The sequence below is a fragment of the Labrus mixtus genome, chromosome 20 (genome assembly GCF_963584025.1).
Source record: "Labrus mixtus chromosome 20, fLabMix1.1, whole genome shotgun sequence".
Taxonomy (NCBI): domain Eukaryota; kingdom Metazoa; phylum Chordata; class Actinopteri; order Labriformes; family Labridae; genus Labrus; species Labrus mixtus.
In genome coordinates, this window is record NC_083631.1 from 9,737,517 (window position 1) to 9,759,669 (window position 22,153).

General features: G+C 44.4%; 3 protein-coding genes and 1 long non-coding RNA gene across 7 annotated transcripts in view; 1 reads left to right on the top strand and 3 right to left on the bottom strand.

The window, feature by feature from the left end:
• Positions 1-22,153, bottom strand: part of hoxb3a (homeobox B3a) — an 85,378-nt gene that overhangs the window by 61,133 nt on the left and 2,092 nt on the right. Inside the window, exon 1 of one of the 2 annotated variants that reach the window (XM_061026350.1) lies at positions 1,001-1,557. The exons of the other annotated variant lie outside the window; for it this stretch is intronic. The gene's annotated coding sequence lies outside the window, so the exon portion shown is untranslated. Of the gene's footprint in view, positions 1-1,000; positions 1,558-22,153 lie in introns of those variants that run through there. 2 annotated transcript variants of the gene reach the window in all.
• LOC132953972 (uncharacterized) lies at positions 1,513-20,738 on the top strand. Of its 2 annotated transcripts, XR_009665685.1 has the most exons (4): positions 1,513-1,623; positions 15,761-15,886; positions 19,352-19,564; positions 19,905-20,738. It is a non-coding gene; the product is annotated as an uncharacterized LOC132953972 (long non-coding RNA). The 2 variants fall into 2 exon arrangements; XR_009665684.1 differs by lacking the exon at positions 1,513-1,623 and having other exon boundaries at positions 15,210-15,886.
• On the bottom strand, positions 2,313-5,846 carry hoxb5a (homeobox B5a). Of its 2 annotated transcripts, none has more exons than XM_061026369.1 (2): positions 4,930-5,836; positions 2,313-3,585 (listed from the first exon to the last, which is right to left on the bottom strand). In XM_061026369.1, exons 1-2 carry the CDS (start codon positions 5,612-5,614, stop codon positions 3,338-3,340), a joined length of 933 nt encoding a protein of 310 aa, XP_060882352.1. In that variant the 5' UTR covers positions 5,615-5,836; the 3' UTR covers positions 2,313-3,337. The 2 variants fall into 2 exon arrangements, with proteins under 2 accessions (XP_060882352.1, XP_060882353.1); XM_061026370.1 differs by having other exon boundaries at positions 3,362-3,610; positions 4,930-5,846.
• Positions 10,000-13,521, bottom strand: hoxb6a (homeobox B6a). Its single transcript, XM_061026371.1, has 2 exons — positions 12,634-13,521; positions 10,000-11,279 (listed from the first exon to the last, which is right to left on the bottom strand). Exons 1-2 carry the CDS (start codon positions 13,184-13,186, stop codon positions 10,990-10,992), a joined length of 843 nt encoding a protein of 280 aa, XP_060882354.1. The 5' UTR covers positions 13,187-13,521; the 3' UTR covers positions 10,000-10,989.

Consider the following 22,153-nt stretch of genomic DNA (forward strand, 5'->3'; position numbering starts at 1 on the left):
GGACTCTGATAATGAACCTTGGGAATGTTTGTATCCACGACCCTTTTTCCCTCACACCCATCCTGCCTGGAAAATACAAGGGCGGGGGATGACAAAGATTTTCTTGTACCCAAGGACGCATATTCCATGGTGTGTGTGTGTGTGTGTGTGTGTGTGTGTGTGTGTGTGTGTGTGTGTGTGTGTGTGTGTGTGTGCATATGTGTGTGACCTTGTACATTTACTTCTTGGATAATGTTAGCACACACGGGCCTTTTCCCAGCTCTAAATCCCACATTGAAACGGTTTTACGCACACGATGGTCGTGCGTAAAAGTGTCAAAACAAACGTACAGTGATATGAAATGTTTCCTTTCCAACAACAAAAAGAGAGGCAATAAAAGCCTTCTAGGATGAAATGTGAAATTCCCTTCTCAACTTGATAGTTATATATTTTCCGTGTGATCCAGAGGGACGGAAAACATTTGAGTCAAATCAGTTTCACACCTTCAAAAACCGCGTAAACAACCAACATCTGCTGCCCTGCGCCTGATCATCAGTGAAGGCATCACTCAAAACTCCAACTAGACCTTATTAAAGTTTGAGAAATAAGAACCTCACACACGTACACACACACAACCACTGTAAGGAGGTTAACCACTCCGTTTGCTTCCAGATATTTTCATACACATCTGAGTGCCAGCGCGCCATCATTACGCACGCACCGCAGCCACGGACACGTCCATTGGGGACTATACACAAAGTACACACGACTTCGATCGTGCACACACGTTACATCTCACTCAGTCGGTGACGCCAGCATCGTCGCGAGGTCCCTGCCATGCAGCCACAACATCACATCTCAAATATCTCAAATACACCGGCGCGCGTTAATACAGCAGCAGCGCAGAGAGAGTGAGTGACATGGTAATTACACAGCTCCCTCTCTCTCTCCCTTTACCACCCTCGCCCCCTCCCCTCTCTACTTAGCCCCCACTTATAGGCAGCCTTCAAACACTACTTACTGTGCGTCCAGGCTCAGTCTCTCCACCGGGTTTTCCCAGCGTCCACAGCGGCGCAGACCGGAGCTCCCGGGCTCCGCGTGTGAACCGGAGCAGGAACAGCGGCCGGTAGTAGTGGCCTGCTCTCTCTCTCTCACCCACACACACTCCCTCCCTCTCCCGCTCTGTCTCTACTTTACTGACCCCTTTAGGATCCCCGCGAAGCCGTTAAACCGTCACTTGCTTTCTAGAATGTGAAATATATAGTACACTGTCAACTCCCCAAAACCATAAAACTAACTTTATGGACCCCACGTGACCAGAGCAGAGCCAGTGAGAGGTATCAGTCTGAGGCAGGCCTGAGCTTTACGATCAACGTGGAGATAAAAACCCTCATCCGTTTGACATGTAAATGTCAAAGCTGCCTTCTTTTTTATAGTTTGGCCCAAAGCAGAAGGGGGTTAGCTTTAAAAAAAAAAAAATATCTCAACACACACACACACACACACACACACACACACTTAGACACACACACAGAGGAGGCAGGAGATGTGTCCAGATGAGGCTCGGAGCAGGACCTTGTTTCCCCGCTATCAGCTCAGAAAAAGAGCCGTTTGAGAGCAGAGAATCTGCAGCAGCATCAGCCGGTGAGTTTAAAAGTTCAGCTGCTTGTTTACAGTTGGAAACTGGGCGAAGGTAACTTAATTTGGCCGGGAGCGGCCTCCGTTAGGGCGGAAAGGGAGGTCGTTTAGAGAAAAGTGACCAATTTGTCTTTTCAGACTCGGCCAGCAGAGATGGAAATTGGCCTGTGTGCATCTGTTCTGTGTGAGTTTAATGCAGCTTGTTCGGTGATTGGTGAGCTGCAGGAGGAGGTTGTCGCCTTGGAAATGTGGAAAAGTGAGGCCTGGAAACCTGAAGACAGGCCTCCGGTTTGCGCTTTACGCACGGTGCAGCTCGGTGTAACCACCTTGAATCATTTGGTTGTGCTGAAAGCGTTCTGCTGTTAAAATGTCCTTAAATGTGGCTCAGACATGTGCACAAGAAGGTTTTATGGACGGTTGTGGACGTTATAAGAAAGTTAGTTTTCTACTTTGATTTGTCAGACAATACGTTTAAAAAAAACATGACTATTTTTTTTTTTAGTCAGATTGATTTCTGTTATTTGACTTCCAGCAGAATTTGGTTCATGTTTGTAGTTAATTTAGATATTCACAAGAGGTTTTAAATGTTCCCTATTTATTGATCTAATCAGGAGTTTGTTGACAAGCTGAAGATTCTGCTCAACTTTTGGCACGTGTGTGTGTTTGTTTGATGCACGAGCAGCTGGTGAAGTCTCTTTTTTTAATGAGTATTGGAAACTTTATTATTGTTTTTTTTACTCCAAGTTACAAACAAATACAAAAAGCTCATTGGCAGAAAGCTCACAGGCCTCACAGGACGGTAGCCATTTCCATCACATGCTCTCTCACACACTCTCTCTCTCTCTCTCTCTCTCACACACACACACACACACACACACTCTGCAACTACAGATAGCCAAATGGTCACATTTAAAAATGTCAATACATATCTATTTACATCCTTTCTGCAACATGGATTCAATAATTACAATAATAACAATATACAGTTACACTTTTTTTATGAATAATAGAGCTTTACACAACATTATTGATGGATACTAAGGGCTGTGTTTGACAACACAAACACACACACACACACACACACACACACACTCACACACTCTCACACACACACACACACACACACACACACACACACACACACACACACACACACACACACAGAGGGAGAAAGATTGGTTGGGAGGTAAATATCAGATTAAGGGGGACTCGGACTAATACGCTATACTCGCGTTATTGGCTGTAAATAAGTTACAATAAGAGCACTCATGCTAACTTTTCAAATACGAGACATATAAAACGATACTTAGACATCAAACAACAGGTAGTAGGTAGGATGTAGGTAGTTAGGTAGCATTATTCATCCTCTCCTTCAGACACTTCTTTTTTTAAAACGACGACAACAAACAGGAACACTACTTTGTTTTGTTTTTGTACCACAGTCATTATTTTTTATGTTGCTCTGAAACATCAAAGACCAACAACATGCCGACAAATAAAAAGTGCTGCGCTGCTGTACAGTACTCAGGGAGTGTTTTTAAAATCTAGATTTGGAATCTGCTTGTTTTACATGTTTTCTTCATCACCGTCTCCTCGCGCTCCTCTCTCCACGCGCTTCGTCTCTTCAAGTTTCTTTTAGTTTTGTGTCTTTTGAAGCCTGCACGTGCTTCCCAAAGAGATGGACGGAGGATTTTTTTTTTTTTTGTTGTAATATATTTTTTCAGGGTTGGAAGGCGCTGCCGGCCGAGGAGAGGCTCATGCTTTTCAATTTGTTGTCCTTCTTCCACTTCATCCTCCGGTTCTGGAACCAGATCTTGATCTGCCGCTCCGTGAGGCAGAGCGCGTGCGCGATTTCGATCCTTCGTCGTCTCGTGAGGTACCGGTTAAAGTGGAACTCTTTCTCCAGCTCGAGCGTCTGGTAGCGGGTGTACGCCGTCCGCGCCCGTTTTCCGTCCGGGCCCGTCATATCTGAGGGTTTGGAGCGAACAGAAGGCTGTTAGGGGTGGGGGGTGGGGGGGGAGTGTTTGGGTGCACAGAAACAGCTGATTATTTAGAATTTAAAATACACAGTTAGTGTTAAATAAATATAAAAAAACATCCTAAATTAAATATAAACGGAACCACCAGCAATGACCTAAACGCATGTTGGATCAGCCCTCTTTGACGCACATTACGCACTGCAGAGCGGTGTGTTTATTCTACATGCTGCATTGTAATCTAGTAAATTGTAGCTACAGGTGTTTATATTTTCTGTCTTCACTCTCTCTTCCACCACACACAAATAAAATGCTGTTTTCACCCATAGTGCCATCACAACCAACGTGCGTAAAGGCGCAACAAAAGCTCAGCCCCTGATTCTGACAGCCCTCTTTCTCCACACATTTTATTTCCACTCCACAGCCTGCGCTAAAAGATTTGCTTTTATTTGTCACATTACTGTTTTCTTTTTTAACCTCCCCTCTTCATCGTCACCCTCTCAATCCCCCCCTTTTCATTCCCCCCAGCTCCCTTCAGGGTTTTATTGCCCCGTCCTCTGCCTCACCTCCCTAATAAAGTTCCCACACGTAATAAAGCTTCACTTTTCAAAGGAGCAGCAGCCTCCAAAGCCTTCCTGGCCTCCTCTTTCTATTTTTTCTTTTCCCACCCGGCTCTGTCTGAGCTGCTCAGCCTGTTGGTCTCTGCTGCCCGGCTCTCCTCTCCCCTGACAGATTTATGGCGCTTTTGTGGAATTTGTTAAAATAAAAAAAAAAAAGGGGGGGGGGGGGGGGGGGAAGAGAGAGGGACAGAGGGGGCAAACCATCCGGCGTCCCTTGCTTCTACAGGAGGGAAATGCAAAACAAAAAACAGCCTGATGCTCTGACACGACACGATAACTCCAACAGGCTGTGCAGCTGTCTGTTATTTCATTTCTGATTTTCCAACACGTGAAATAAATATCTGAATAATTTTATCTTGATGAGAACAAAATAAAACAGAGTCATTGAGTTCACTGGGAGGCTCAAACACCCTGCTGACTGATTTCTGACAGTCTCATGAAAATATTAAACTGACGCAGTGGAAAAATGCTCGACGGGCTGCGGACAACAACGAGAACCTGTTAGTGTGTGTGTGTGTGTGTGTGTGTGTGTGTGTGTGTGTGTGTGTGTGTTTGTGTCAGCAATTTTCTTAACTCAAATCAAAGCAGCAGCGAATTGTAGTGTGTGTACAAACATAAAAAGAGGCACAGAGCACTAAACTGTCACCCCCCCCATGTGTCCAAACATACAGGACTCAGCGTTCTGTATGAAACAGATAATGAGGAGCAGCATGTACCATGGTTAATGTGCAGCTTTCTCATCCAGGGAAATATCTGAGGAGAAGCCTCGCTGCCCGCCGTGCTGCCCGCGCCTGCTCCCGCCGGGCCGCCCTCCTGCTTCTGCCTGCTCCTGGGTGGTTGGTTGCTGCCGTGCCCGGTGTCCCGGTTGTGCTGCAGCTCCTCGGGCTCTGGCGACGCGTCATCCAGCTCCGTGAAACGCCGCGTCGAGCCGCCGCCGCCGCCCGAGGAGGAGGCGGAGGACAGGTTCGGTGAGCTGAGGTTAGCGCTTCCTGGTTGCTCGGAGCGGGGAGACGAGTTCTGTCCACCCAGCTTGGAGTCTTCACTGCCGGGTAACAGGAGGGAGTCTGCCGCAGAGGCGAGGGAGCAGCTGGACGGCTGTCTGAAGCTCCTCTCCGGGGCGGAGGAGCCGAAACCCAGGGAGTCCCCTACGACCGAGCCGCCCCCGAAGTGTCCTCCGGTGTTGGCGCCTCCGCTGCTCCCCCCTCCCCGGTTGGTGACGGTCAGGTCCATGCCATTGTAGCTGTAGCCGTAAGAGCCCGTCGCATGGTGCATGGTGGCGGAGGAAGAGTCCCTGTACGTCCCGCCGTTCATTGCGCCGCTGCTGGCTCCATAATTCAGCAGCTGATAGTCGGGGCCATTTGGGTAGCGCCCCGAGAACGAGTTTACAAAGTACGAGCTCATTTAGGTTGTTTTAGAGAGTTGCAGCTCACAGCTGAGGATAAGGGGCGCTTGATTTGTTAGATTTCTCTTGGTCGTTATAACGCGGGTACTTTCAACGATTTATGATGTATTAGTGAATTATGGCGTTGCACTGTACTTCGTTTTTAGCTATGTATGCGCCGTCCAAATATGGGGGTGGGGTGGTGTGTGTGTTGGATTGAGGGGTGTGTGAGTGTGTGTGTGATGGGGGAGGTGAGGGGTGAGGTGAGGGAGGAGAGAGAGAGAGACGGAGAGAAGGAGGGGGGGTGGTCACGTGCTTTTGTTGACCAGTCGTAAATTCTCGCCGATGACTTTGGAGAGGTAATTCATGCTCTGAGGTTTCTAATGATGAAGGGGTGGGCGGGGGAAGCTCTCTCTCTCGCTCTCTTTCTCCTCCCCCTCTCGCTCTCTCACCCGTTTGTTCTGCTGCTGGAGGTGCCGGGGGTGAGCTCAGAGCGCCACCTACTGCAGACATAATTTATTGCACTGATTAAAAAAGAAAGATAGACTCAGAGAAAGTCGACAGAAAAAAAGTCTCAGAGATCTGTTATAAAATATTCTCCCTCTCTCTCTCTCTGCGAGTGTGAATGTCTCTCATCACTCAGGCCTGTTCATTGACCTTCTCTGAGGCTGGAAATGAGAAACCTGTGACCATAAATAATGATAAATAACCCCTAAATATTCAGCTCGTCACAAAAGACGATAATAATATCTCTGCTCCTTCAGCTGAGAGTTCAGGGTTTTCTTTTGCAACTCAGCCAACAAGAAAAAGTAACAAGTACAATAATAAAAATAATATTTAAAATAATGATATAATCATTATAACAACAACAACAACAACAACAAGTGGTGTCCGGAACGTCATAAATATGAAGAAACTCTCACTGTGCCATATTTGGCACATCACTGCGTCATTACGCACGCCTGTGGCACAGCTGTGACCAGATGTAGTTACGCAATCATGGCACGTGAACTGTCCTCTCTAACAATCAACAGACCAGAGGCTTCAATCACTTCTTCACTTTAACAATCTCATTTAAATTCATCTCAATTATTTAACTTTAATATTTACATCAATCCCATCATTTTTTGTACTTTCTCTTGTCATGTGAGACCCTCTGCAGAATGATTATTCCCTCTCAGACATGTTCAGAGCCAGACATGATGACAGCTAACTGTCACAACACCAACTTAAACACACACACACACACACACACACACACACACACACACACACACACACACACACACACACACACACACACACACATACACACAGAAATATTCACGTAAACAGTCAGACTCTTGTCAGATTTGACCTACTGTTCTTCTCTCTCTCTCTCTCTCTCTCCCTCTCTCTCTCTGTGCACTCTCTCCCTCTCTCTCTCTCTCTCTCTCCCTCTCTCTCTCCCTCTCTCTCTGTGCACTCTCTCCCTCTCTCTCTCCCTCTCTCTCTCTGTGCACTCTCTCCCTCTCTCTCTCCCTCTCTCTCTCTGTGCACTCTCTCTCTCTCTCCCTCTCTCTCTGTGCACTCTCTCCCTCTCTCTCTCTCCCTCTCTCTCTCTGTGCACTCTCTCTCTCTCTCTCTCCCTCTCTCTCTGTGCACTCTCTCCCTCTCTCTCTGTCCCTCTCTCCCTCTGTGCACTCTCTCTCTCTCTATCTGTGCACTCTCTCTCTCTCGCTGTGCACTCTCTCTCTCTCTCTCTGTGCACTCTCTCTCTCTCCCCCTCTCTCTCTCTCTCTCTCTTCCCCTCCAGCTGCAGAGGAGGAATGTTAAACCTGATCTGTGACGTCCACACTGGATGGAAATCTGCTGATTTATGATTTGTTGATTCCCGGCTCGGGATGCATTTCAGCCGGGGTGCCTCTGAGAGTGTGAGTGAGTGTGTGTGTGAGTGAGTGTGTGTGTGTTGCAGTAGCCCTCACTGTGCAATCGGGTGTGCATGTTTCATTTTGACACACACTCGTGTTCATGCACACAGGCTCAAACGTGGGACAGATGAAGAGTTCCAGATTTGTGTGTGTGAAATGATACAAATGAATGCACTCTGTGGGGAGTGTGTGTGTGTGTGTGTGTGTGTGTGTGTGTGTGTGTGTGTGTGTAGTGTCAGGCCACATTTCAGACACTCAGCTGCTCTCACACTGAGTCTACAACACAAACCAGCAGTTTGGAATGGAAATCATCTCGACTGAGTCGAGTGTCCAGGCGGGTTAGAACAACTGGAACAGGCTGAAAGTAACAAACGGAGATCAGGTTTATTATCTTACACTCTGCAGGTTTGATATCCACACTAAATCAGCTCTCGGCCTGAATGTTAGCGCGGGCCAAAGTGTGCGAGGAATGGCCTGCAGGCTGCAGAAACGATGAGGAGGAGGCAGAGACCCAGTTGGCACAGAGCTCTGGACATACTCCTCTCGATATATTTAGATTTCCACCATCACACTGAATATTTGTACCATGAACCGGCCTGCAGTCCAAACTAAAACCTCTGTTTCACACGAGTGGAAACAATGTCCATCATTTTCTTAGATTGAATAAAGATTTAAAAAGTGAAGAAGAACATTTGCCTTTGTAAAAACGACTTCAAGTCTTGCACACTGTTTGAAATCTAACTCGTCATGTTAAAGTTTGCACATGAATCCCTCTTAGCAGAGAAACGAGCTCCACCTGCAGACACATTCTAAATCTGCTTCAAACAGTTTATGGATAAAATCATCGAGATAAACGGCAGACATTGTCACATATAGTTTGCACAAATGTGCGCTCACTTTGTTGTCATCTGCAGAGTGCTTAGATCCTCGTTTGGAGCTGCATACAGATGTTTAAAAGCCTCCACTTTCAGACTATTCCATATTTCAACTCAAATCCAAACATGTCTTCTCCAGCAGTCTGAATCATCTCAGAACGTCAGAGAGTTACTAAAGCAGATTTTATAAAGTCTAGAAAACTTTGTATTTGCAGAAACAAAAAGTTGAAATGGAGAAAATAAAGATCCCAAACTTCCTGTGACAAAATATAACAAACACAGTAAGAGTGTAAATCAGTGCTGAGGGTCAGAGTGAGACATGTTACAGTTATGATTACTGCAGGTTTCATGTCCAGAAGATAGGATCTGAAGTTGACTTTATCTCTGTTCTTGTTTGTGAACATTTCACTTAAACACAGTGGTGCTATGTCACATTACATGTTGACTGACTGACTCTCCGAAGCTCAGACTGAATCTTTTTATTTCCTCATTGACTCACTGACAGGCCGAGCTGCAGGCTGCAAACCATCCAAACTTCATATTCTTAATTCAACACACTTTACTCAGGACAACAAGTGAATGTATCCAGCATGCAGAAATCAAATATTAGATACTGGTAGCATTCTGCTCACAAACTAAATGTTAGACTTTTATAGATTATGAGTCATGTTACTGATTGTATTATATTTTATATTAATAACTAAACCTCACAGGCTGCATGTTGTGTTGAGGATATTCTCTCAGTGCAGTCCTCATAAATCTGCCTATTTTAAATATGTAATAATATTAAGAGGAGTTTCACATTTGTAGCTTTGAATGAACCAAATTGATGTTTCCAAATGTTCAGATTAGTGGAGTCTGTTAAAATGAGAGCTTCTAATTATAAAAGTATTTTCTTCTTTTTAAAGCCGTTTTGTAAAGTGTAATCTTGAATGTTGCAGCGCCATCATTAGGACAAAAAGATAAATAAGATGTGTTTATCTTTATTTTGGAGAGTTTTGTTTGTACACTTTAACAGCAGAAATAGAAAAGAAGATTAAAACAGACGAGTCTAAAATCAGAAGTTTGTCTCCATGTTCAGTGAAAAGAGGTTTGTTGTTGTGTTGTGATTGTTGTCGTAATTAAACGTGTTTGTGTTTATCATTACTCTGATCATTATTTTAAGGAGAAAGCGTTTATGTGTTGAGGGCGCGTGCATATATCTGAGATCCCGAGAGAGAGATCATGGGGCCCGCGCCGGTCACCCAGAGGACACGCAGAGTTCAAAGGGTCACGAGGACATTGTCCACTTTGTCTGGGTGAAGTGTGTGTGTGTGTGTGTGTGTGTGTGTGTGTGTGTGTGTGTGTGTGTGTGTGTGTGTGTGTGTGTGTGTGTGACCTGTAAGGCTGGCCGGCTCGAGGACAGGTCAACTTTCTCTCTCTCTCTCTCTCTCTCTCTCTCTCTCTCTCCTTCTGGTCATCAATTAGTTCAACCCGCCATCAGCAGCAGCTCGCGCCCCGTGTCACTTCCCCACAGAGTGCAACAGCTCGTGCGCTCACTCTGCTTCGGCCTCGCGGACTCAAATCGTAAAATATAGATCCCTGAATCATCAATAAATAAATACATTAAAAACAACCTCATTCATCTCTTTACATTTTATTGACGTTTCTCAGGTAGTTTACGTAATTACGTGACAAAAAACACGAACATAAACAAACAATGTAAAAATCCATAAAATAAACAAATAAACACTTTCCTGAACGCTTTAGGTAGTTTGGAGAATAACATCAGTAGGTTTACAACCCCCCCACCCCACCCCACCCCCAACCCTCTATACTGGAAAAGTCAAACAGCTGGAAGGTTAAATTACCCCCTAATACCCCCCCCTCCCCCCCCAAAATGTACATTATCTCCACCGTGCACGGTGTTTTTTTCCTATACAGTTTAAATATGAACACAGTATGACACAGGCCTACACACACTTCTCTAAGAGCTTTGTCCTCCCACATTATGCGTGTGCGTGTGTGTGTGTGTGTGTGTGTGTGTGTGTGTGTGTGTGTGTGTGTTTGCACGTTACTTAAAGGTATAATTAATACACACACACACAGCACGTTACAAAATAAGAAAATAAAAATATTGAGGCGGGAAGAAACAAAAAACAAGTGCCTGCAGAGAAAGTACATTGAATGAAATAATAATCATAAGAAGAAGAAGGTAGAATATGAAGTTAGGTAGTTTCTTTTTGGAATGCAACAAGAAAATGTCTCAGATTGATTTCTTCGATATTTAAAGACATTTTGGATGTTTGATCTCGTCCCTTTAACACCTTCCTTTAGTTTTTTAAGATCTGATTTTTGTTTTCGGCTCCTTCTGGAGAGTCTTTCTCTTCGGCTCTGATGACCTACAGATACATCGTGTGGCAGGAGGTGATATAAGAACGAATCTTCCTCTCCTTCTCTCCTCCATGTTTCTGCTCCGGTACAAAAATTAAATAAAATCAAAGGTTTTCTCCCAGAGTTTTCACACCAGACAAACGTCCGGACAAACTTTAAGATGTGGAGGTGAACGGATACACCAGCAAGTCTTTTCTTCCACCTTCCTCTTCCGGTTCTTTATTTTTTATTCTGTCTTCATTCGTCAGTCCGTTTCTCCTCTTCCTCCACTCCGTTCACCGTGGAGGAGGAGGACGAGGAGGAGGACGACGAGGAGGAGTTGATGAGCTTGTTCTCCTTCTTCCACTTCATCCTCCGGTTCTGGAACCAGATCTTGATCTGCCGCTCCGTGAGGCAGAGCGCGTGCGCGATCTCGATCCTTCTCCGTCTCGTGAGGTACCGGTTGAAGTGGAACTCCTTCTCGAGCTCGAGGGTCTGATAGCGCGTGTACGTCTGACGCCCGCGCCTCCCGGGACTGCCGAAGGTCCCTGAGAGAAGAAGAAGAGAGTATGAGGGTTCATCTGAAACTGGAACTTCACTCCATCTTTTAATATTTAGGTTTCTTTAAATTCCCCACAGAGAAATTAAATAAAGTTAAATAAAAAAAACTCCAGCTTTCTAAAAGAAGAAGATTTTTGCCGGAAGTGAAGTCTCACTATGAAGCTTTATTTATTTATTTAAATGTTTATTTCAGACAGATAATACAGATTCATTTTAATAGAAGGCAAAGCATGAAAAGATGACGCGGAACTAAATCAAAACGTCATTAAACCTCTTTAAATATCTGAATAATCTATAATAATAATAATAATAATAATAATAATAAGTCTTCAGAGCTCTATGATCCTCACTGACAGTTTATATTTTTTTGCCCCCGGTTGTAAACAAATCGCCATGTTGTCAGTTTAGCAGCTTCAGTTTCTTTATCGACCCGTGAGAGCAAACCGCACATATCTACATCTCACAAATCCATAAATAAAAAACGTCAGATGAAGCAGATTATGGAGGAGCTCTCGGGGCTTTTTTTTGTGTGCCACTCTGTTCCTTCTCCAGCCTCCATTTCAATCCTCAGCCTGTCATTTAAAGGTTTGATTCTCTGTTTCCACCTCATCTGTCTGAAGAGTCCTGCAGCTCTGCGTCACCCGGGACAAACTCAGCCGGCTTTAAAACAGCACATTTATCCTTTAATTAAAAAAACAGGCATTATAAAAGGCCGGCCTCGTGCTTTAATAAATCAGTACACGCGCTGACCCTGCATGGTGACTTTACGCACGAGCTGCATTATGAGTCTAATATCTAATCTGCTCGGTTATGAATAAACAGCGCTGACAGAGGTTAACAGAGAGAGCTCCACGGGAGATAACAGAGCTGCTCTTCTGTGTTTGAAGTTTGAAGAAAGGAGAAAAAGAGACAAATATCAGGCTGAGAAGTTTCATGTTCTACCTGTTTGTGCTCATTTTAACCCGGGTAAAAGAAGAAGTGAGGGACAGTAAGATGAAGTGTCTGCAGAGCTGCATGCTTTGAGTTTCCTCTCTCTCTATCTGTCTCTCTATCTGCTGCCTGTTTTCACCCACAACACTCCCTGACAGCCTCTTCCTCTCAGCTTTCTCGGTAGCAGCTCCGGTCAGCAGGTCACTACAGTAACAGGAGCCAGAACCCAAACAAACCCGGTTTATGACGGACAATAAAGAAGCGAGCACATGACTGAGTGACAGGCCAACAAACGGGATCATAAAGCAGCTCGTGGGAGAGGAGGAGCAGGAAGAGGAGACAGCAGAGGAAACAAACGTCACTTTTTATGACGGGATCATAAAATATGTAGAACGAGAGGAAGACACTCACCGTTACACGCGTTCATCCGCTGCATCCACGGATAAATCGGCGCTGATGATTTGTCGTCCATCGTTTCACCGAACAGCCCTTTGCCGCTCAGCCCCGCGCACTCCACTTTCCGGTGCATGCCGTCCTGCGTCAGCGCGAGCTGGTGCTCCTCCAGGCTGCACGGGAGATCCTTGTCCCGGTAAAAACTCGTTGCCGCTGCTGCCGCCGCCGCCGCTGCTGCCGCGGCATAGTCGCAGGTGCCTGCTCCGGCTGCGCCCCCTACGCCGACTCCCGCTGCCGCCCGGTGCCCGCCGTACGCTCCGTTTGCAGCCTGCTGGTAGTAAGAGGACGCAGAGTACGCTTTATCCTGGTGAACACCGCCACTCGCGCCGTACGCAACGGCAGCGGCGGCGGAAACGGCCGCCGCCGGGTAGTGCCTGAGCGGGTGGTCGGCGGCGTATCCCGACGAGTAGAGCGGGATCTGACCCAGGAACGACTCCGCCGCCGCCTGGCCACCGCCTCCCGTTCCCGGTATCGTCACCGGGAAAGAGGAGTTGACAAAATAGGAACTCATCGAGAGAAAGTGAAGGAGGATGAGAAGAAGAGAAAAGGAGAGGGGAGGACAGGAGGGCACGAGACAAACACAACAACAAGGTTCACGCGCTGAAGAAGAAGGAGGAGGAGTAGAAGGAGGCTAACGGCTAACGGCTAACGGTTCTCCCTCCCGTCCTCCTTCCCCTGCCTGCACTTTATGATTTGTTGTGTTTTATAGCCGACAGTCCGACGGGCTGCTGCTATCACTTAGTTTATCGCAGATTGGGAGGAGGGGGTGAGGAGGGTGAGGGTGAGGAGGGGGGGCAGCTGGGTGGCTGAGTGCCAGTGTGGGACAGAGAGAGAGAGAGAGAGAGAGAGGGGAGAACAGGAGAGAGAGCGAGAGTGTGTGTGTGTGTGTAAGACGGGATGGGGTGAGGAGGGGGATAAGGGGGAGGCAGAGACCAGCTGACCTCTCACTGACCAATAGGGAGCTTCCGTGCCTGGCATTCGTTCGCCCCTTTTCCTTTCGTTGGAGAGAGGAAGAAGAGAGGAGGAGGGGGGGGGGGGGGGGGGGGGGGGGGGCTGGGAACTACCGAGACTCCCCTCCCTCCCTACCCCACCTCACCTCTTTCTCTATCTCCCTTCTTCAATCTCCCTCTCTCCCTCTCTTTCTAATTCTCATCCAATCTCTTCAGTATTTTCTGCGCTTCCCGGTGAGATTGCGCAATCACACCGGAATCCTCCGCGCGTTAAATTGATTCTTTCTCTCCCTGTGTGTCTTCCTCCGTCTGTTGTTGGACCCATAAAACCAGCGCGCACACACACACACACACGCGCGCGCGCACGCAGCCCCTTGGGGAGGGTTGCTGCTGCACCAACCGAATAATAAAACATATTCCCGGCGCTTTGCGGATAATACCGACCGCATTAAAATGAATTTGGAGAGTGTAAATCACTGCCGGGGGCGCGCACGGCTCGTGTGTTGTCCCGTGCGCGTGTATGTGAGTTAGTTCACAGTGTAAAGTGTATTATGGAGATGTTTGTGCGGGTTATAATTGGTATATTCCGCCGGGTGTTGTGTTGTTACACAGGCTGCTTTCTGTTTGTGTGTGTCCCCTCTTCTCGCCATCAGAGGAGTGTGTGAGAATCTGGAAGACTTTTCTGAACATGATCTCAGAGCTGTTCGACTTTTATTGATGAGACAGAACCGGCTTCTGTCCCGTGTCCCGCGCTGTGAACGGGTCTCTGTGTCCTGTCCCGGGCTGTGTGTGTGTGTGTTCAGTAAAGTGTTCCACTTGTGTTTAATCAGCGTGAGCGGTGAATTATTATTTTCAGCCTCTGTGACACTGATTAGGATGAAATGTAAAAGGAGAGGAGGAAAGGAAACAGTCCACAAGTTGTTCTGATTTTTTTTTTCTTCCTTTTTCCTGACACTGATTAGAACTCAGCCTCGCGCCTCAAACTCTCTCCACGAGGGCCACTTCTCCCCAGGTGAAAAATATAAATCAGCCTAGATTATTCAGACTCTAAAGAGAGGAGGAGATTTTATTTCCAGCAGACTAAACTATGACTCAGTATTAAATGCTGTTTACACTTTGAAAGCTTTTTCTCTCATTTCTAAACATTAAAAACTAAATAATTAAAAGAACTCAAATAAATGCGATGAAAAATTCAAGCACACATTTATATATTTAATGAGGGATTAATGGCGTGGAATAAAGAAGCTCCCTTTTTATTCTTTATTTCTAATTAGTTTTTTTTATTAAAACACAAAAAGAAATACTGTCATTACACTTTGTTCAAATGTTTGGAGAATGTTTTTAATTATTAACATGATGCCATAAATCTGGAAACACCAGCGAAGCACTAAAATAATTGTTCTATTAGAAGATCATTTACATGCTAATTATTAATGTTTTATTATGTGAGGGTTTGTAGCGTCCTAGTTTTACATGTTTATAAAAGAAAGCAGAACATAAACTAAATATAACACACACACACACACACACACACACACACACACACACACACACACACACACACACACACACACACACCATGTAGGCCTACTTGTTTTCTACTTTCTCCTCTCATATGAAAGAGAACTAAAATATCCTACCCTTCAAAAATCATCTCTTTTCTACTCTCTTCATTTTCGTCTTCTAGAATAAAAAAGTCGGCTCAGCTCGGCTCGGCCTGCTTTTCTTTGACTCTTCCAAACGGAATATGTGTCGCTGAGGTCGTGAAATAACCGCAGCCATAAATACGTCTCCCTCTCTCCCTGTGAGTGTGTGTGTGTGTGTGTGTGTGTGTGTGTTTCCCTCCATGGCTCTGACTCGTCCTGCAAATAGAGACAAAGACTCTATTTTTTACTTTAACTTCACTCACTCTCTCTCTCTCTCTCTCTCTATCTCTCTCTCTATCTCTCCCTCTCTGAGTCTGCTCATGATGAGTTTAATCCTGGACTCTCTCGTTCTGTGCAGGTTTACAAATCCACCCACACAAACACACTCAGATGGGTAATCTCTATTTTTACTTTCATTCTGACCCCTCTCTCTCTCTCTCTGTCTCTCTCTCTCTCTCTCTCTCTGTCTCTCTCTCTCCTCTCTGGCAGGACGCTCCGTTTCCTCTCGGCTTTGTGGGAACGGGAAGCGGCTTCATTGTGCTCGAGCTGTTGCGGTTTAATCATTAATGAGCTCTGAGAGTCGGACGGGACAGGCATGATGCAGCCCACACAACGGTAACACACACACACACACACACACACACACACACACACACACACACACACACACACACACACACACACACACACACACACACACACACTGTACACATGTACAGTCTGTTATTATCGCGTGATTGTGGCCTCAGCGTGATGTCAGGGGTGTAGCCTCATGCTCTGCAGCCTGCAGGAGTAAATGTGATCCATGAAGTCTGACTCTGTCACAGACTGTGACTGTGTGTGTGTGTGTGTGTGTGTGTGTGTGTGTGTGTGTGTGTGTGTGTGTGTGTGTGTGTGTGAGTGTGTGTGTGTGTGTGTGTGTGTGTGTGTGTGTGTGTGTGTGTGTGTGTGTGTGTGTGTGTGTGTGTGTGTGTGTGTGTGTGTGTGTGTGTCAGCTAACGGCACACCTCAGCAGGTGAAGTGCAAATGTTTCTGAAAGCTGCATTATGAAGTTTAATAACTCTTAAGTTAAAGCTCATCTGTTGTTGAGGCTGTCTCTGGAGTTAAATCAAATATTTATATTTGTGCAGAGTTAAAATAAACATCCACTATCAAAAGTTTTACAGCGACATTCAATCACATATTTTTAATTTATTATATATTTAAAGGCTAATGTGCTTTATTGCAATTATTTGTATGATATTATTCAGCTACTCAAGGCTCTACAAACACAATATATTAATATAAATACGACTTAAAACTTGAAAAAATGGTAAATGTGCACATGTGGAAATATATTAGGGCCTGAATGTTCCTCGATATTTTTCAGGAGAGAAAATAAATCAATTATTGAAGTAAAACATGGAAAAATAAATATAAAGTTATAATCCAGAAGTAAATGTAGCCTTCATCATTCTGACTCTAAAGTCAATGTTTGATATTTTTGTCCCTACTCCTCTTCCGTAGTTGTGTCATTATTATTGACTGAGTCGTAAACTTAACGTGACATCGTTAACAGAGCCTGAAGGCAGCAAAGTGACCTCATTATGTCACAGTTTCACGTGACTGACGTGAAATATCCTCGCAGTATAGCTTAGCCTCGATGCTAACTGTGTGTGTGTGTGTGTGTGTGTGTGTGTGTGTGTGTGTGTGTGTGTAAATGACGTCATGCGGTGGTTTGCAGGTGTGGAAGAGAGAGAGGAAGAGAGAGAGAGAGAGAGAGAGGAAGAGAGAGAGGAAGAGAGAGAGAGAGAGGAAGAGAGAGTGGAGGGAGAGAGAGAGAGAGGGAGAGAGAGAGAGATAGAGGAAGAGAGAGAGAGAGAGAGATAGAGGAAGAGAGAGAGGGAGAGAGAGAGAGGAAGAGAGAGAGAGAGAGAGAGAGAGGAAGAGAGAGAGGGAGAGAGAGAGAGAGAGGAAGAGATAGAGAGAGGAAGAGAGAGAGAGAGAGGGAGAGAGAGACAGAGAGAGAGACAGAGAGAGGAAGAGAGATATATATATATATATATAGAGAGAGAGATAAAGGGATGATATAGGTCCATACCAGCTGTCACTGTGTTGTGTTTTTATCACCACTTTCAGTTTCCTCTTCATGTTTAACATTCTTTACTTCAGACATGAATCCTGCTGCTCGCTGTTGAAAAATAACAAGATAAAAATAAAGGCAATAAGATAAACTACTTTTTGTTGTTTAATTCTACGGAACCCCTGAAGTCTCAAAAATAGATATATTTTTGAAGTCTTGTGCGCAGAAGATAAAAAGTTCACCTTCTTGGGACTTCAGCGGCTCCGTTAAATTCAGATTATCTAACAGTATATTCTCCAGAATGAATCCATACGGTTGTTTATTATTTATAAATTGTAGTAATTTTTAGTCGTTTCGTTATCTGTACATAAAGCTGAGGTTGATAGTTATTTTGGTAACTTAAGGTGACAACATGCGTCCTCTTTGGATTTAAACTCAGGACGTTTTTCTTTATTTTAGACGAAATATAAAATAATATATTAATAATTGATAAAAGGAAGATATTAGAAAATGTGTCCATCAGTAGGAGATGTACGGAAGCCCTCAGTGGACATGCATCCATATATTTTATTTTGTTAAGTTGTCAGTGATAAGGAGTAGGCTACATTTCTGTTGTTTTCTTGAGATCTCTTTTTTATCTCAAAGATCTTGAGGAATATATCTCTGCTGAAATGATCTCTACTCAACTTTGATGTCTTGATCAAAAACACCCAACAAATTAAATGTAGGCAGCTACGGTTGCTCATTTGTCCTTTCAGGGTTTCCGTAGAGATTCCACCAGCGGAGAAAATAATTAGCCTAATAATGATGTGTAAGAGTTTGTTTAGGGTTTTAAAACGTGTCAGGATGATAATTAGAATCTGCGGGATTTTAATAACGGTCGCGCGCGGAGCTGCAGAGCTGCTGAAGAACTCCAGGAATCTGAACAACTTCAGAGATCATCGACAATTAAAGCTGAAGGAGTCAGACTGCTGCTTTATGGCTTTATGGCTCCTTTTCACCCCGTGTGTGTGTGTGTGTGTGTGTGTGTGTGTGTGTGTGTGTGTGTGTGTGTGTGTGTGTGTGTGTGTGTGTGTGTGTGTGTGTGTGTGTGTGTGTGTGTGTCCTCGGGACTTTTATGGCTTTATGACCGTTTATGACTCGTTGTAAAGTCCGAGGAATGGCGACGAACTGAAAAACAGGCCCGCAGCAAACAGCAGATGAACAAATGTGCTGTGCTGCACACAAGGAACACACACACACACACACACACACACACACACACACACACACACACACACACACACACACACACACCACACAGACAGAGGCACTGTACAGTTCATCTGCGGTTCAGTTGCTCCTCGGCAGAGCTCCAAACTCTCCGCTTTTCTCTCATTTTTATGAACACACTCTGAGAAGAATTAACTGTCTATGAAATTACTTTAATTATTTATTTATATATATATATTTATAATACGTTTTTATTTTTCCTCCTAGAATTTAATATGAAGTGTTGTGGAGAGATCGTCGCTGACAAACACTTGAGACTGACGGAGGAGGTGAGTTTGACATCCAGACATAATAATCTAATAATTCTAATTCCTACATTTAAAATAAATAAAATACGTGAAGGCTTCTTTGAGCTTTGGTGTTGTATTAATTAACGGGGAATTATTTTAAACAGAAACACAGAAACTAAACGATTGTAGATTTTCACCAGAAAATGAAAAGAGAAAAGTTTGACGTGTTTTTTTTCTAATGTTTACGAAAGGCCTAGAATATTTAAAACAAAGTGTCACATTTTATTAAGTTATAAAGGCGATCATCCGTTTATTAAATCATGTCAGGAGAGAGGAAAAAGTTCAACTTTATCTCAAAAAATGCAGATTATTTAATTATTTATCAATTTTAGGCTTCTCCGTTATCTGAGCTTTGTATGTGTGTGTGTGTGTGTGTGTGTGTGTGTGTGTGTGTGACCTCTCTTTAAAATAAGTTAATAACAAACTAACCCCCCCCCCCCTCTCTCTCTCTCACAGTGTTTGTAAAAACCGTCTCCAGGCAGCGCGAGCCGTCCGGCCGCGTCCTTCACGGCACCGTGAGCTCGTGCTCAGGGTCAGTTCACCGGACTGTTACCGCGGGGCGCGAGGACCCGGTCACACCACCACCTCACCTATAAAGGCCCCGGGACGAGTTACAGATTAACGGAGGGGAGAGAGCGCTGCATCCCGAGGAGGACGGCGAGCGCACAAGTATGACATCACAAGTTAATAATAAATTATTAAGATTTTAACTAGTTTACTATTATTGTTATTATTATAATAATAATAATTATTATTGTTATTATTATTATTATTATTATTATGAGTCTGTTTGGTCCTCTTAATGTTGTTGGTTCCTTTTTCTGAACGTCTTCCTCTAAATGTTTGGCCTAAACGTTCCCCTCTCAACATGTTTAATATAATTTATTATTATTATATTTAACTTTATACATCTCTATTATTCCTCTGACTTTGTTATGTATTTTTAATTTAACGCAAATAAAAAGGACTTTAAAGAACACGCTGGTGCGTTTGGATCTTTTCTCTGCAGCTGGAGCATAATGTGGAATTCCCCTGATGTTCCCGCCATGATGATCATAATCTGCACACAGAGAGAGAATAAAATCGAGGTGTTTGGATGTCGAGTAGAAAAGAAATAAACCAGAGGTGGGGTGGGTGTGATGGGAGGGTGGGGGGGGCGTGTGATATAGATTTTCCATTTGATTTTAACGCGCTGGAGTTGATTTTCAAAGCCGGATTGAAGGCGGGTGATGCTGGTGTCATAAATTAAACAGAGCGCTGTGGATTACTGCCTCCCCTGCATTCATGATCACACACACACACACACACACACACACACACACACACACACACACACACACACACCTGGGGGGTTGCAGATCTGCAGTAAAGATGATGAAACCACAGAGCAAACAGACTTCTTTATGTTTACTCTCCTGAGCACACGCACGCGCACAGGGAGCCTGAGTTGATAGGAAACTGTGACACTGACCAATCAGCAGAGGTTTTACACCCCGGGTTTCTGTTTCCTCCGGGCTGAACGCACACAGAGTCGTTTGTGTGCTCTGTGACGCGCATGGATTCCTCCACGCCTCATTCACCGCCAGGCCGAACCTGCAGCTCCCCCTCCGAGCCACAAATCTGTCCCCCCCCTCTGCTCTGCCCTCACATCAAAGAAAGGAAGAAAAGGAGCCAACAAGCTGCAGGACAAAAGACATGCACGGCCTACACGTAACCGCACAGTGACGGGGTGCGCGCAAATTCACGCGCTCCCTGTTTCTCCTCAAGTGTGGATCCAGTGAGGACGGAAAAGTAAAGACGCAGGCACATCATCAGTTTGTCGTAATACAACACACAACACACACACACACACACACACACACACACACACACACACACACACACACACACACACACACACACACACACACACAGCTTTCACACACTGCTCGCCAACAGCACTTCACACCCTGGAGCGACGACACACACACATTTATCACTGCAGGCATATCGTGTGTTTATAAGAGTCTTTGACGTGTAGGTATTATTACCCTGAAGGATGTGTTTTTGTCTCTGAGCTCTGGCACTGCGCTCACTCTGACGCTAGATGGCAGCAGAGCGTTTTGCAGGAGCGGGTTGAGGCCGCTGCAGAGCACAGCCGCCGAACAGCAGCTCTTCCCCGGCTGTGTGTCAGAGTGAGCACCGCTGATGGAGCTCCGGGAAAGTTTAGAGTAGCTCCTCTGAACTGATGTTTTTTATTTTCATTTCCTGTTATAATCATAAACATATTAGACAATATTTTAAAAAATATATATACGAACTCTCTCTCTTTAACTGCAATCAGGCTGAATTTGTAAACATGTAATCAGTAGATGATGAATAAATACATCCCTGTATGTGATGTAAACTGGTATTGATCTGTACATGTAGTGATATTTATAATGTAGCAAAGCATTATTATATGAACAAACTAAACATGACAGGGGCCAAGTGAATGTACACACACACACACCTGGCTCTACCACACTACTAACATTTGAAAGAATTTGCCGCTTCTGGTAGTTTCCCTTAGTCGCCCTGTTGTAAAAAAAAAAAAAAAGAAAAACACTGAATCGCTTCTAAATAATAATATTTTTTTGAATCTGTTTTGCAGCAGAATAAAATGACACAATAATATTGATCATAATAATTATAAAATGTAATAAACGGAGAGTCTGCAGAGTCCGGATTATTTGCCTTAAAAACTGGTCTCATGTCTGTTTTTTATTAAAGTTTTTGACGACCTATTGTGTCCTCCAATTTCCTCCAAATCCTTTAAATATATATAAATACTCTGAGAGGTTAAAATAACATGAAATACAGAAAATATAAATGAAAAAAGAAACAAACCGTGACACACTGAAAATGACTTTCCTCTCACTTTGTTGTTCACTAAGAAGGAAAGCAGCCGAGCGGCACGAGACTGTAGGCTGGCATGTGCACGCGGTGGCCTGTTGGTCATTTACAAAAATATTAATATTAATATCGTAAAAGTGCGGCCGAGCTGAACATGCGCAGTGTATCGTTATTTCTGTTTATATATATTTTTAAATTGTGTCAAATCTGAAGAAGCAGAGAAATGAAGGTTTATATATTTTGGACTCAGTTACTTGCCGTAGAGCCTGTCTTTATAAAAACATCCTTTAACATTAACTCTCATTTTATTGAAGGTTAATTATAAATCAGCTTTGGTTAAAGATAAGTTTTACTGACGTGTCTCATGTTGATGCTCCAGCATGA

Bases quoted from the DNA above. Each gene is read 5' to 3' on its own strand.
- hoxb5a (XM_061026369.1), bottom strand. From the start codon at position 5,614: ATGAGCTCGTACTTTGTAAACTCGTTCTCGGGGCGCTACCCAAATGGC. The intron at 3,586-4,929 runs GTACATGCTGCT...CCAAACCCTCAG, and splicing joins AAAGCTGCACATTAACCATG to ATATGACGGGCCCGGACGGA.
- hoxb6a (XM_061026371.1), bottom strand. From the start codon at position 13,186: ATGAGTTCCTATTTTGTCAACTCCTCTTTCCCGGTGACGATACCGGGA. The intron at 11,280-12,633 runs GTGAGTGTCTTC...TTCTTCTCTCAG, and splicing joins GCGGATGAACGCGTGTAACG to GGACCTTCGGCAGTCCCGGG.